General features: G+C 36.6%; 1 protein-coding gene across 1 annotated transcript; it reads right to left on the bottom strand.

Moving 5' to 3' along the window:
* Positions 1–7967: 7967 nt before the first annotated feature.
* LOC110910268 (exosome complex component RRP4 homolog) lies at positions 7968–13423 on the bottom strand. Its single transcript, XM_022154966.2, has 7 exons — positions 13179–13423; positions 10196–10297; positions 10082–10127; positions 9853–9942; positions 9560–9625; positions 8684–8752; positions 7968–8610 (listed from the first exon to the last, which is right to left on the bottom strand). Exons 1-7 carry the CDS (start codon positions 13331–13333, stop codon positions 8146–8148), a joined length of 993 nt encoding a protein of 330 aa, XP_022010658.1. The 5' UTR covers positions 13334–13423; the 3' UTR covers positions 7968–8145.
* Between the last annotated feature and the right edge of the window lie 3070 nt (positions 13424–16493).

The raw sequence follows: 16493 nt of genomic DNA, 5'->3' as shown, positions 1-16493 counted from the left end.
GAACCCCCGCCATCCAATACCAGTGGGTATTGAAGGAGGTCCTATTAAGCTTGACCCAGGTCCTTGCAGGATCTATACACTGAACAAGGCAAGACTCTTACCAAACCATTCACTTAACCCCTGACCAGGTAGCCAACATATCTCCATATAGACCGTGGAGATATAAATGGTGTAAATCTTTTATTTTATATCGACAGTAAAATAACGCCAAGACACCACAACAAATGATAAGAAAGAATCACCTTCAACATAAGAAACTAGTTATTAAAGTCATTAATACATAACCAAATAAAAAGTGCGAAAAGATTAAAGATAAAAAGTATTACATTAAATGATTGTCTTCACCAAGTGATATAAGAGACTTAGGCAAACATGGTCTTTGATTATCAAGAACTCTTACGATCAATCTTGGATCCCGAGACTACTACAAACACTCTATGATGGATGATGGATGATGGTGGTGGATGATGGTGTTGTGGTGGTGGTGGAGTGTGGGTGAAGTGTGAGAGAGGTGGTTTGCCAAGGGATGATTTGCAAGTGAGCCAAGCACCCCTATTTATAGCCTGCACAGAAGCCCGGACACGGCCCCGTGTCCACCCATCTTCTCTTTCTTCATTAATTGCAGTTTTTCTGCATTAGTTGACCACGCCCCCGTGTCCGCTGGGCACGACCCTATGTGCAGAAGCGTATCTGTACTATCAAGATTTTCCTAGATTCTGCGAGTCTTAGAGTTGACCATGGCCCCGTGTCCGCTGGGCACGCCCCCGTGGTGGGTGATAGAAGCTTCTACAACTTTGTCTTTTCTGCAGACACTTGGGCACGCCCCCGTGTTCATTGAGCACGGGGCATGTTCAGCCTTCTGTTGTCTTGTTTTTGCTTGGGAGGCTGCTGTCGAGGGGTCGGGCATGTCACGTTTATTCCTTTTCTTGTATTTATGTTAGATTTAGCTGCCTTTTTTGCTTCTTTTGTTTATTTGAGCTCATTTAATTTTGAAAATACAAAAGGATGACAAAAACATGTTTTTCCAACATTAGTACTAAAAAAGGGTTAGTATTATGCCACATTTGATGTAATTTATATCTTGCATTTTGCACACATCAGTGGTGATGGTGATGGACGGTGGTGGTGTTTAATCCTGTACAAACCTTAGAAGATCTTAAAAGTGGTTGGTCCAAGTCTGCACCAACAAGAGCTCGCGAAAATGTTTTTTAATGAGACATATTTGAAAAAACAAACAGTCTGCAGATGGCAATGTCTGCGTGGAACAGACAGAAGAACCTATGCAGATAATTTTGTAGAAAAACAAACACCATCTTAAAATAAGATGTAGACAAAAACTAATGATTATTTAAAAACACACTAACATTGAAAAACCCGATTAGTGTACATGAAAACAAAGACTCAACCGAAAATATAACTCAAGACAAATGTTTGACTCTCTATTTTAAACTTTATGATTAAAAAAGAAATTGTATCTTTAAGATTTAAAAGTTAGCATTTAGGAGAGATACATAGTGTTTTGACGTGTATACGGTCAACACTGCGCATGGGATAACAAGAATTCGTGTGTTAATCGTAATAAATATGTTTAGAATACTTATGTATTATTGAAAAAGTATGTTTATTAGTTACAGTAACTTTCGGGTCATTGAAACGACAAGAATCAGCAAGTAGATCAACTTACGCTATTTCAACACGTAGCGCGTGTGCATGGCATTTAATGCCATATCAGCAAAATACTATTATTTTGAGCATAAAAATAATTATTTTAATTTATAAACTAAATTGTATTGAAATTTACGCGAGAAAACGAGAATTTTGACGCAAGAACAAACTGGAACGGAGTTGTGTGCAGACAATGGTGGGCTGAAGAAGGATGAGCTTGGTTGATGGGCTTCAAAGTTCAAACCCACTCTACCAAAACTTAGGTATATAAACCCCTATATACCTCCACATCCTTCATTATTCACAAATATTTTATCTCTCTTCCTCATTTCTCTCTAACCTCTCTTTACATTCTCTCTCTAGAACACAAGATCTGTCGACCAGAATCCAGCCACCACACGGCGGAGCCGTGGCGATGGCGGCACATGCCGACGTCGGTTTTCCGGCGAACCTTTCGGCGACCGTTTTCCAGCCAAAGGTACACTTTTCTACTAATTTCGACGTTCCGAACACCATGGTGAGGTCCATTTTCTCTAATTCTGAGCGGTTTGTGCCGTAGAGAATTTGAAGAGAATCCAGCCAAATTCTGTCAAGTTTGTTTTTAAGTTTTCTCTTCATGTATGTCAAGATCTTGCTTTGAAGGATGTTGGTATTACTTATCCAAACTATGTCAAGATCTTGCTTTCAAGAACCTCCAACTTATTTATAGTTAACTTCAACATATACATCATACCATATTATATGGTAAATCGTACCGAAGCGATCCGAAATGAGCTTACCCCCGCTCGTACCGAATTTTAGAGACCTAGTGAATTGCGACCGCGTTTCACGTTCCCGTACCGGAGCATACCAAGAACCATGTGACTATGGGCGCGCCTTCATTCCTCTGCGCCTTGCGCATTAGGCATCCTTTTTAAACCAAGATGGTTTGGTTTAGGTGGTTTCCAGTTTAATGGTGCGATCCACTTTCGAACTTGGAACCAGCGGTGTAAACCGAACCGGCTTTTTAACTGTTATTATTTATTAACCTTTCTTACTTTGAAAAACCAGCAGTGTAAACCGAACTGGCTTTTTTAACTGTTATTATTTATAAACCATTTTTACTTTGAAATGAATACGGCAATGCCAAACAAGTAAAACCAGCCGGTCATGCTGACGGCTGACCCAACCCTGCTGGTAAACACCCCTAATTTTACACACATAAACAGAAATCTAAGATTGTTTTACACGGCACCGAAAACAGATGAAGTCAATTTTCTATATCAACATCGAAATGTAACAATTACAAATCTTACAGTAAGGGTTATAATAAAACCTACAACTACACTATAATCATAACTTCCATTTTTTAACAGATTCTCTTCCAAATTACAAATAAGTGCAGATATTAGGTCTATATTCGATTTCGATACAAATAGAAAAACAAAACCCTAAGTATAATAACTAACAAAATGATTAGAAATTCGAACTATACGCATTGGACATACAGCTAAACTTATGAATTGAACCGTATAAGGACAAAAGAGTTACCGGTTGAACAGCCGGAAACCGCCGGTGAGCGGAGGAGCTGTGGCGGAGCTGCCGGATGGATTTAGGATACTGAAAATGTGTTTGGATATTATTGTGTATTTTCACTTTATTATTATTTCCAAACTTTATTGTAAATAAATTTAGCCCCTTCTCTATGGCTATATTCCATTTCTAACGCCCATATCGGGTCGGGTTGTGTTAACAAAAGTTAAAATCGGGTTTGATTGAGTTGAAACCAGGTTTTGACTGATTCAGGTCGGGTTTAGCTGGGTTGAAAGTTGAACCGGGTTTTTTTTGACCGGTCGGGGGTTGGTCTGGCCGAGTTGGAACCGGTTTTAAAGTATAGGGCTACGCTACAACCAGATGTCAACCCTACGGGTTGGATAGTTTCTAACTTGCTTTTTCTTTTTTCTGAACCAGTTTTAATACTAGTTTCGGTTCCCGGACTACTTTTTTGGGCATCTCTAATGAGATCCTATAGTTTTTTGTTTGAAATTTAAAAGTTTTAACGTCATATGTTTTTAGGGCAAACGAAAGTTAACATGAATGGTAAATGAAGCAAAGACCGGGTTTTTTTTAATATATATTTTTAACCCTTATCGAATGTGATAATCTGTAAACTTGTTCGATTTTTACTCATCCATTTCTAAAAATATATAGGGTACACTATACAATCTGACCTAAACTATATTTAGTAAATATACACTTTCTCACGGACGAACTGAATATCAATCTCGATGTGTTTCGTTCATTGATGTTGTACAGATTAGTGGATAGGTCAACAGCACGTATGTCGCAATAAACTAGTGTGGCCTGATTGGGAGGAGGATGATGAAGTTCACATAATAAATTCCGTACCCAAGAAGTTTCAAAAACAACATTTGCAACTCCCAGATATTCTGCTTTAGCATTGGATCTAGTAATAGTAGATCATTGTTCCAATGAACATGAAACCAAGCTGTTACCCGTACAAATACAATAGACAGAAGTTAAGCGGCGAGTATCAGGGAAGCTCACCCAATTTGTGCCTATAAAGGACAAAAGTGATAAGATAGTCAACTTATGAATGATCAACCCATAGTCTAGTTGTCACACCCCCGCCAAAGGAGGAAACGCGTGGATGCGACGACTATATATCATAACACATCAATACAAGAGAAAAATGATTTTATTCCATATGTATCATGACATACGTTTTACACAAGTGTCTACATGTAAACAAACAAACAAGTCTCAATGGACAATTTCAAGGCGCAAGTCCTCAATGCAAAGCTACAATTCCACGCTATCTTGTTTGTTATCACCTTAAAAACATGCTAACAGGGTCAACCAAAAATAGTGGGTGGGTTGCAGGTTTATAGTTTCGCACGCTAAAATAGTACAAAGATAAGTTGATAAACATTAGTTGTTGCTTGTATGTAACTAGTAAGATTGCCCGCGCTACGTTGCGGGGTTTCGGTCGATATCTATTTTGGTTCAATAATAGTGGTGACCGAACAAATATCACCGTGTTTGAAATCAAATGAGGGCTAAACGAAGTAAACCTGAATGCTTGTTTCAAAGAATGTTTTAAAAACCGGTAAATATCGGCCGGTTATACCGGTATTACCGTTTACAGATGTAAATCCGGTACGAAACACTCCGGTAAATAAGTGAAACGGCATAAGGTTTGTACCGGCGGTCAAATCCGATATACCGGAACCAGCACGGGGTTATTTTAGTTTTTGTTGTTACTTTTTTATTATATGTGTTACTATCTTACGTAATTTTACATATTATGATTATTCGTAACTAAAAGTTCTTATTTAATATTGTATAAAATGAAAATAGTTATCCTCTAGTTGATGAGGATGACGATAATGGTGAATTTCATCTTTTATGCGATCGTGAACTTGATGTATTCAACATCCAAATAGCTTAAACATATCGTACACTTTCATTTACAAGAGCTTGTTGGAAATTGAATGTTTTTCGATTATCTTTTGGATTATTTATTATTATGGATTTACTTTTGAATCATCTTTTAACATGTAATCATGCATTTTTGGATTAACTTTTGAATTGATGTTGTAATTTTTGAAATTATAGAGTTAGCTAGTCAACCCGGTTGAACCGCTCGGTACAACCTGGTTCAACCGGTTGAACCATTTTTTAGCCTAATCCGGTTTGATTTTAAAAACCGGTTTTTAAAACATTGGTTTCAAACAAATCTCATAGGATTTTCAATTGAAAATGAAACAAATAAATAATGATTTCCGATCGAAGATGAAAAAGACATGAATATCACAAAATATTCAATCAATGCTGAAAGAACCGTTAAGAGGTACACCGAAATATGACATGAATTTGTGTACCATTATCTTAACACACGATTGTGTTAAGATTGCTTTAATATGATAAACCAACAAAGCGGATTTAATATCAACAAACAAATAAATAAATAATTAAATCCATACATGATGTGAGCAAAGAGATTAGCGCAAGTTTCAAACTTGTGAAAAAAATACACCACCACAAGGTGATCGTGATCAAAGTAACGATTCAATGAAGTCGAAGACCAAACAAGCCTGTTATGGTTCAAAGCAAATGGAGTGGTTGTTGGGATTATTTCGAATATGATGGCCTCAATCCATCATGTGGAGTCTTGAATCGAATATATATTAAGAGCAGTTGAACTTGGTTTAAACACAATCCAACAATGAGTTCATGTATCAATAAGGAAGTTCCAACATGGTCACAATGAAAACCATGTATGCCACTCAAAAGAAAAAAAATGAGTTTTTCATGATATCCGTCCACTCGATATCAAAAAGTCAACGCCTTGCAATAATGCGGGCCATCTAGATCACAATGCAAAGATCAAGTATAGCGAAACAATATTTGGAGTTTGATAAAGCAATAATTTGGAGTGAAACCACATGCGCAACAAACAATGCATGCGTATCGGATGACTTTGTCAAGAAATGAAACAATTGAGTGATCGCTATCATGAAATCAAATCTTCGTGATGCAATGACCATTAGGGGGAGTAGAAATACGAAAATCTACTCACTATATGCAAAAGTCAGAATTTCAACAAAAGAAATTTAAGGACTTTACCTGGAATTTCACGTGATAACTGTTTGTTAGTTGACATTACCATGGAATGTCGAACATTGCATAATCGCCATAAATGAAACAGGGGGAATGCGAAGACGTGTGACTTCTTTTGCAGCGCCAACAATTGTGAGTCTCTTTAGACTAAGTATCGACTGTTGTGAAATCTTGTGAAATCTTCTCCCGCTGACGAGATTAGCATCGTTGTTGTCGTGTCCATTTGTGTTTTCCCCGAGGCCTTGCATAGTCAAATAGTCGTTCCTAGGCATTCCAAAAGCCTAATTAAGTTAGTACTTGTCTTAAACACTACTTATTATCGCCTTAACCGTTTCTTAATCGCGTAATTAGAAGCTGTTACTTACCGGTTGTCACAAAGTTCACATAATAAATTTCGTACCCAAGAAGTTTCAGAAACAACATTTGCAACTCCCCGATATTCTGCTTTAGCATTTGATCTAGAAATAGTAGATCAGTGTTCCAATGAACATGAAACCAAGTTGTTACCCGTACAAATACAATAGACAGAAGTTGAGCGGCGAGTATCAGGGAAGCTCACCCAATCTGTGTCTGTAAAGGACAAAAGTGATAAGATAGTCAACTTATGAATGATCAACCCATAGTCTAGTTGTCACACCCCCGCCAAAGGAGGAAAGGTGTGGATGCGATGACTATATATCATAATACATCAATACAAGAGAAAAATGATTTTATTCCATGTGTCATGACATACGTTTTACACAAGTGTCTATATGTAAACAAACAAACAAGTCTCAATGGACAATGTCAAGGCGCAAGTCCTCAATGCAAAGCTACAATTCCACGCTATCTTGTTTGTTATCACTTGAAAAACATGCTAACATGGTCAACCAAAAATAGTGGGTGGGTTGCAAGTTTATAGTTTCGCACGCTAAAATAGTACAAAGATAAGTTGATAAACATTAGTTGTTGCTTGTATGTAACTAGTAAGGTTGTCCGCGCTACGTTGCGGGGTTTCGGTCGATATCTATTTTGGTTCAAAAGAATAGACATATGTTTTACATCGACCGAAAACCATAAAAATAAATTTAATTGGACAACGGGACGAGCTAATTATAAATTCATTGTAAATGGAAACGTAAAGGTTATCTTAAATATAACTTTAATGAAAAAGGAATCTAATACTAAAACACTAAACATAGAGTCAAGTAAAAATATAAAAATAATAAAGTCCAGAAATTAAAAATCAAGAAAGAAACAAGAAAAGCCAATAGGATGAAAGCACTATTCACACACTAATTGTAATTTACGTAAAAACGTAGACAAATGAAAACGTACATAAAAATAAGCACGAAAACGGATTATATTTGACCCAACATATTTCCGAAGAAAATCTACGTCGAATCGTAAACCAACTTAAATTTATACCGACACGTGCATAGAAAAAAGCACGTAAGAAAAGAGTTAACGGCATGTTACGACGGTGTCGAAACGTGTAGTAACGAACATGTATTATTTGATCAGCCTCGTTTCCAAACAAAATTTATGTTAAAACGTAGACCAATTGAAATTATACATAACAACCTATAACCATCATAAGAACCCAATAATTACCTTTTTCTAACATCATGATATGTTTTAAGGTAATTTGCTAACAACATAGATATGGAATAACTAATGGTTGTAATAATATAATGAAATGAAAACAATCAAAACCACTAAAGCAAAGCATGAAAACAGTCAAAATCCAAACTAGTTATAACTTAACAATCCCATCATATGTAATCCATATCACTTTCTATCAAAGACTACAATCTATTTTCACTTCTCTCTCAAAATACAATTCAACAAATAACCAAATAATACCAAAATTCGAATTTACCGTTTCTTTCGGGTCGACAAGCTTCTTCTTTCGGCTTCTTTTTCCGCAACCAAAACACAAAACTCAGCTCCAAGCATTTCATGTATATCAATACCGTTTTTGGTGCTCAAATCGAGGATTTCAAGAATCACATCAAGTGTAATACTAAATCCCAATGTCGACAAAACCCTAATAGCATTTGCAATCCTGCATATGTATTGTCGGGTTTCCAACGGAGTGTAAGTTTGTTCTTGTTCTTCAAGGCTTTGTGAGATTTGGGATTTGTTGCTTTTTGCGTCGGGTTTAGTGGGCGTGTGTTCATCTTCAACCATGTCATCTTTAACTTCAACGTGCTCGCCAACCCATATGAACCCGTTACATCCAAGTATTAAGTCGATTCCGTATTTTTCTAAGTGGTGGAAATGTTGTTTGCGCCTTTTTACGAGATATGGAGATATTGTGAGCAACTGACCCCTTTCTAGCTGTGTAACAGAAAATTATTATCTTAAATGATTATATTTTTAGAATATATGTGCGGGTCAAAACAAGTCAAACCTTTCCATATTTCTGGCTCCTTGCTTGCAGTTGTAGACTCCCGTCGCGCATGAAATCACGGACTTCAGCCTAGAAAAAAAAACGCGGAACAAATCATTTAAAATTACAACCATTTAAATACACTTCAGGACATTATAGACCCGATCGAAACATTTTAAATGAGATAAAATATAACACAGAGCAAATGGATTAAGATGTTATAACTTATAAGCAAATTAATACCGGATCACTATTGGTCCAGCGACCTATTTAACCCATTTAAAGTAAAAGGTTACAAAGCTGCCCCTAAAGTTGTAAATGCTATCATCAATCAAGGACCTTTTCTACAAATCAAACGTCAAAACAAATAGGAAACCTGATGCTTTTACGGGCGGCAATTCTTGACACGACCCGAACCTGACACGAAAAAAATAGGTTCTGGGTCAACTTATACAACCCGTTTAAAAAACGGGTCAGGTTTGGGTTGGCCCGTTAACCCGTTTAACTATTAAAAAAATAAACTTTTTAGTTATACTAATGTTAGTTTTGTCACACCATATTATCTATTTGTCCCACTTGTATTCCTTATTAAACATGTTACTGATAACTTGCTTACAACCAAACGGCCCTCTTATAACTTGGCAACATGACTCATTTAAAAATTTTGGTTAAACGGGTCGTGTTCAGATTGACCCGAATTCATGTGTGTGTGAGTTAGGGTTAGAATCTTTGACACAAATAATAATATGGGCCATGTTCGGGTTGCACATTCCAACCCGTCAACCCGACACGATTAACAACCCTAGAGTTTATCAACTTTAACATTCATACCAAAACTTCCCATAAATGATTCAAGGAACAATAAACTAGTTTCAGAAAACCGGATTACGAACTTACACTGACAACATCGTTTTCTTCAAAAATGCTACGCATATTGAGCTCATCAACTGCAGTTCGCCGTCTCTAGCAATTAATAAAATAAAATAATGTCACATTATATATAAAAATCACATAGGTTATAACATTATTCAATACATACTTAGATCAAAATCATAGTATTCGTTCTGGTCCAAAAAGAAAACTATGTATAAATCATCTTGGTTAAACAGAAATACAGAATTACACCCCCGAAAAGTTTAGAAAATTGAAAATTCATACAAGAAAGCATCAATACAGAGTGACAGATGTACCTGAATGCCATCTGGCAAATTCATTGATGAAAGCATCAATACTGCATCTTGGCTAAAATTAATCTCCAACCTCCACCGCTTTGGAGCCACCTTCAAATATATAACAAAAAAAGAACCCATAACCGTTATAAATCTCAACTATATATGAGCGGATAAAGTACTTTGGTACAGTTATATTATTAAAATCAACAAATTGTAAAAAAAAAAAAAAAAAACAGTTGTGACTTACCTCAAGAACACGACCGACTATGATATCACCAACCTCAGGCTTATACCTACACCAATTTGATATCCAGATAAGCATTCAAGAAGCACAGATTCAGATAAATAGATTGCTGAATACCTGGCTCTCAAAGTGCGAACATAAACCAACTTATTTACGCGCTCAATTACTCCACATACAGTTGCCACAACCTCACCATCAAGATCTGTAGTCCCATGACCCCTAAAAATTAAAACAATATTAGAATTGGCAATAAGTAGATGACAAATAGCATTAAGTTATGTATGGAATCTCCAACTTAGAGCTTCTGTAGCTATAATAAACCAAAATCAGTTCAAAATCCAAACTTTAAACTTAGAAGAAACTAGAATTAGGACGGTGCACTGGTGCAGGATTCAGGTTGGACCGAATCAGAGGTGTAAACAAGCCAAGCCGCCCGTAAGATACTCTAGATCAGCTCACTAATATAATCTTAAACGAGCCCGATCAGCTCACTAATATAATCTTAAACGAGCTTGGGCTAGTAATATAATCTGTTTGTGAACTTAGACTAAGTGCAAGAACGAGGGAGAGAAAGAGAGAGTCGACGTCGCATATTGTGGCAACATCGAGCGATAGAACAAGTACACATATAAGAGTTTTCGTCGAGAATCGTACTATTAACAACATCATTCTGCGCCTGGTTGGTGTTGGTGTCGAAGACTCCTATAGTATTAGTCTAAGTTCACACACAGATTATATTACTAGCCCGTAAGATACTCTAGATCAGCTCACAAAGCTCGAATCGTAACGATCTTAAACGAGCCCGAGCTGAAAATAAGCTTGTTTAATAAACAAGCCCGAGCTTCACTTATTGAGCTCAAGTCAGCTCACACAGAAAGAGAAAAAAACTGAAAATATATACTGCATTAAAATCTAATACTATACCACAAATATAACAAGAAAGTATTATATTTATTATTTAGAATAATCTAGTTAGGACCAGAAGTACTAAAGAATTAAACACAATACCAAAGTTGAATACCAAAATTTTCAAAAGTAATACCAAATGTTCAAAGTAAATATCAAAAGTTCAAACCTTTGCCACAAGAAATCGTGAGTAAAAGTAGAAACTTGAATGTTGCTGCTATGATTTTGAAAAAAAAGAAACCGTGAATAGAAAACACAAAAAATTATTGTGCGACTGAGAGAAAACAAAAAACTAAAATTGAATCGCCTGCCTCTTGAGTCTCGTAGTATGAAGAAGAAATGAATCGTGTATCATTATATAGAGATCGTGAAGTTAGTGAGTCAGTGCCGATTATTTTTAGGGTAAAAGCAATCCAACGGTTATTGGTAAGATAAAAAATTAAACAAAAATAAAAAATAAGATTGCGCCTCATAAGATAATGCCCATCTATTTGAATTGCTTGCGCCTGAAACAAAGTGATCATCGGCTTTTGTACAAACCACAGTCATGATCGCCTCGAACACCACTAGACGTTATATTGGGGCTGCACCTTAAACTAGAGCCTAGGCGTGCGCCCAAAGGACTTTTGACAACAGTGTATAATGGTTGTTATTAGTATATAAAATTATGATAAATATAACTAAATAATATATACAGTCTTATATATAAAAATTGTAAATATATATACACACACACAACTATACATGTATATAAATTAATCTAATTCGAGCCGGGGGTCTCACTGGAAGCAGCTTCTCTATTCCTACGGGGTAGGGATAAGGTTGTCTACATCTTACCCTCCTCGGACCCTACCTTACCTTTGCTATTGGTGAGATTTACTGAGTATGATGATGATAAATTAATCTGATTAGTATATAATAAACAAGCAGAGCTCAACCTTGAAAAACTACTCACGAACAAAGCTCGGGCTCGTTTACACCCCTAGGACCTAGTAACCCAAATAACCGACCCAAAACCAAACCAATTCATGGTTTTAAAAAACGTTTGAGGTGTGCGCCGCCAGGCGAAACGGCTAAAAAACGAGTGAGGCGCGCCTCATGGTGTTTTTAATGTATATGCGCCTCAGAGGGGCTGAGGCCAAGGTTTAAAAGAACGGAAACGAGTTTCGAGGCGTTTTCCCTTCGCCTCACGAGGCGTACGGCCGAGTCGGTATTAATAAATAAATATAAAAATTATATATATTATGAAAATAATAAACCTAACTAAGTTCATCATCAGATTCATCAAAATCATCAAAAACACACATAAAAAAGACATGAAATGCTTGAAATTGACACAAAAAGTCAAAAACATGAAAAACAACTATCAAAATCCCCTAAGGCGCACCTGAGGCGCAGCTTTCTTAGCGCCTCAGCCCCTCTGAGGCGCATATACATTAAAAACACCATGAGGCGCGCCTCAGACTCGTTTTTTGGCCGTTTCGCCTCGAGGCGCGCCTTGAGGCGCACGCCTCAAGCGTTTTTTAAAACCATGGCTGAGGCGCTAAGAAAGCTGCACCTCAGGTGCGCCTCAGGGGATTTTGATAGTTTTTTTTTGATGTTTTTGGCTTTTTGTGTCAATTTCAAGCATTTCATGTCTTTTTTAAGTGTGTTTTTGATGATTTTGATGAATCTGATGATGAAATTAGTTAGTATTATTATTTTTATAATATATATATAATTTTTGTATTTATTTATTAATACCGCCTCGGCATTACGCCTCGTTTCGCCTCGAGGCTTACGCCTCGTGAGGTGAAGGGAAAACGCCACTCGTTTCCGTTCTTTTAAACCTTGAACCGATTAACCAATTCAAATTCCAAATCATTCCGCGAACCAAACGCCCTCTTAATATTGGAGGTGGATTCACATTCATTCCAGTCCCCTCCAGTCCATGTAATAACCGAAACATAAAACATCTTTCGCATAGCAAAATCCACATTCCCTCCTAAAACTGAATAAAAAAATAGCTCAAAATTTAAACCTAATGACCCTAAATTCCTAATCATAAACTCTACAATACCTAACACTACATTACAAATTTCATCATTACTCAAAATTCAAAAATCTAAACCAATACACGCAAAAAAACATATAAAACACATAAACAATTATACGAATAAGCAAAAGTTAATATCAATTAGGGTTTTAGGGTTACTTTAGAACGCCGTCTTCTTGGTTAACCGGAATGGAGTCTGCGACGGTGACGGAGGCGTTAGAATTGGTTCCTGAAGAGAGAGATTCGAGTGACTCGAGTGCTCTTTGTAGCCGTAACTTCTGCGTGTGATTCAATGAAAGCTCCATGCCTCTCATCTTTGTGTTAGGATCTGTGTGAAGAAGAACAAAGACGTCAAAACCCTAAAACCCCTCTGGTTTTTCACTTTATAAAGGGGCTGTTTGATAGCCTACCATTCAGATACTACCCCCTCAATGGTTTAAAACCTTTGAATGAATAAGAGGTAACCCAAATCTGAATGGTTAAAAGGTAACCTCTGAATGGTAAATCATCAAATGTCACATTCTTCTGCCTTCTCATTGGTAAAATTCTTTATAGTTCCATTAAAAAGTAGCCTTTTAATGACCATTCAGAGGCTACCAAACAGCCCCATAGATTTATATAATTGTATTCTATGTTTAGGACTTTAAGCCCATTGTTAATCCGGATACGGGTCCGGTACGATAAAGGTTGATAAAACTTGAATACAACATATTTTACGTGTACATGTGGTATGTAACACCTCGAAAATTCCTGTCCATTAAAATAAAGACACGTGTCATGTGAGATAGACGTGTCAGAAAAACCAGATTAAATAAAAAGATGTTTGGTAGGATTTTTAATAAAAAGGGCGTCATGTTATTTAAAATACCTCTGAACGACCCAAGGGCGACATGTTATTAAAACACCTCTGAGCGACCCGAATTTTTATAAATCCCAAGATCCTTAAATCTTTTGAAAATCATCCTATATGATAACCGGTTGTTTCCAAATAAACAAAGTTCCATCTTTTATGTGAACTCGGGATTTGGCAGGATTGTTTCTACTAATAATACTGAATAAAATTCTTATAAGAAAGAATCAAGAGTAATTATGAAGTTTGTTAACTATAATGGGGATCCAAGACTTTGCTATTGGAAATTCCGTCACTTTGCAAGTTCCATAAGAGGCCAAATGATGGTGGGAACATGTAAGACCTATCCATGCATGCAATGGCTGAGCAAATGGCCCCACTACTGAAAAAGATGGACTGATTCGAAAATGGTTTGAGTGCATGGTCAAGACTTAAAAGTTTACAAATTTTTGTCCTCTGACCATCGGTTACGGACCGCAAAGCCTTAGGCATACGGTCCGTAAGGAGGGTACCTGGGCATGTTTCAGCAAGGTCGGTTACGGACCGTAGCCATTCTAGCTTACGGTCCGCAAGAGGTGCTTACGGACCGTAAGCTTGAGGCCTTGCGGTCCGTAAGACCGTCGCTGGCAGCAGACTTTGGACAGCTGCCTGTTCAGCCTGTTGCACCGACTTAAATGAATGGTTTTCGAAACCAGGGACTTGCTAGGCAGTATTTAGCCACATGGGGACATCTGGGATGATCTTGTAACTATCCTAGACTATCTTGGCATGATCTTGAGCCTCTTAGTTCACTATAGAAGGGACTTGAGTGGTGAACATTTTGATCTTGCTCATTCACATTACACTCAAGGCACTCTTGGAGTTTCTCTGGACATCAACCAAGATTCCCTTAAGTCTCTAATCCTTCTTAGGACTCTTGTAAGTAACCTTAACCTCCCTTAATCCATTTTAGCTTAGTTAATTAAGTAAAAGTCAAACCGTCGTAATTAAGGTTTGACTTCGTGATTAATTAAAATGTGCTCTGTCAAATCACGAATCAAAAATACCTTTAAGTAGTTAATTAAGTGGGTAACAAACCCTTAAAAGGGTATTTCCAGATTCCCACTCTAAGCATGTCAATTGTCGAGTCAAAGCTAACTATAAAAAGTCAACAGAACGCTTAAATTTAAATTAACTTATAATTAGCAATGTAGGATGCATGCAACCTGTTTTATCATTAATATAACTTGGTAAATAATGTAAGAACATGTTCCAACATGTTCAACTCGACAATTTTCTGTTTAGACCCGGTTTGGAACCGAAAGTCGCATAGTTTGACTTTCGCTTTGACTTTCAGTTCTGACCCGTTTTAGTCAAGATTAAGATTTCCTTAGAGCTTCTTTTGGACCTAATAACATGTTAGTATATCCTCCTGTGATTATACAACGTGGTTCATTAGATATCTTGTTCATATGCATGTTTCCGTTAAATGCCCATATGTTGACCATTATGCCCAAATGTCTAAAAATCATGATTTTTGAAAATGTAAAAGGGTAGACATCTTAGTTACTGAATTATAGACTTGTCCCCAAAATTTGACATCAGTTTGAGGTCTAGATTAAGAGTTATGCTCATTAGTGTAATTAGAGAGCTTCTTAGTAAATAATTAGCGTAATTAGCGCATAGCCTAATTAAACTTAAATTTTATACCAAAACTTTATACCCACTGTTATATAATAATATTTTGGGAATTTTAAAGATTTTTATTTATTTTTAGGCTGAGCATAACTTAAGGTTTTAAGCTTAATTCGGCTTATGCCGGTTTTGCCCTTTTCGGCTATAAAATGAGTTTTACAAAACCTTTTGACCCCAAACCTTTTCCTACTGATCTATTAAGTTAAATATAATGTTTTGAGCCTTCTGGAATTATAAAAATACCAGCTTTTCTTTAAAACCCGGAAATGGCTCCAAATCGCCTTTTTAGGCCTTTTTACGACATAGTATATGTCAAAACTAGTTTTTATACATAAGGTCTAATACCTACTGATATATTTAGTAAAATTTCATGTTATAACAATAGACAAAGGTTGAGAACTCAGGTTTCCCGTTTTGACCTTTAAGCTTATGTAAAATTACCAAAATGCCCTTATGAGGCGTTATTGGAGTTCAAAATCATTTGGGGCATAATAGGACATATCTTACTGATATTACAACATATTTGGTGCATATAATCTCTGGAAACTTGTATATGATTTATATGGTTACCCGTTACGCACTTTCGTGTTCGGATCGGCTTATATGACTGGTTTACGCACATTAGCCGAAACGGGTCAAACCGTATCATCTTAGTCTCTAAATCCAGAATGTGTTTAGTTTACCCATGTTATACAAGTATCCAAGCTTGTAGGGTCTAAGTCACATTCCTTTTCGGTTTTCGCCTTCCTCGCGATTAAACCATATTTATCCTTAGAAACTAACCGGTCTAAGCTTAGGCTATGTTAAAAGACCCGTTAGGATTCTAATAGGTTATTATAAACCTTCGTTCCAGAATAGGAGCCCAGTAAAAGACACTTGCATTTTTGCTTTTGTGGTTTATACTTGCTCAGGTAAATACTTTTAACTTATTTTCCCTTATACGGGCTTGG

Source organism: Helianthus annuus, chromosome 15 (genome assembly GCF_002127325.2).
Source record: "Helianthus annuus cultivar XRQ/B chromosome 15, HanXRQr2.0-SUNRISE, whole genome shotgun sequence".
NCBI classification, from domain to species: domain Eukaryota; kingdom Viridiplantae; phylum Streptophyta; class Magnoliopsida; order Asterales; family Asteraceae; genus Helianthus; species Helianthus annuus.
The sequence above is the reverse complement of the archived record's forward strand: the minus strand, read 5'-3'. Positions and strand labels throughout refer to the sequence as shown.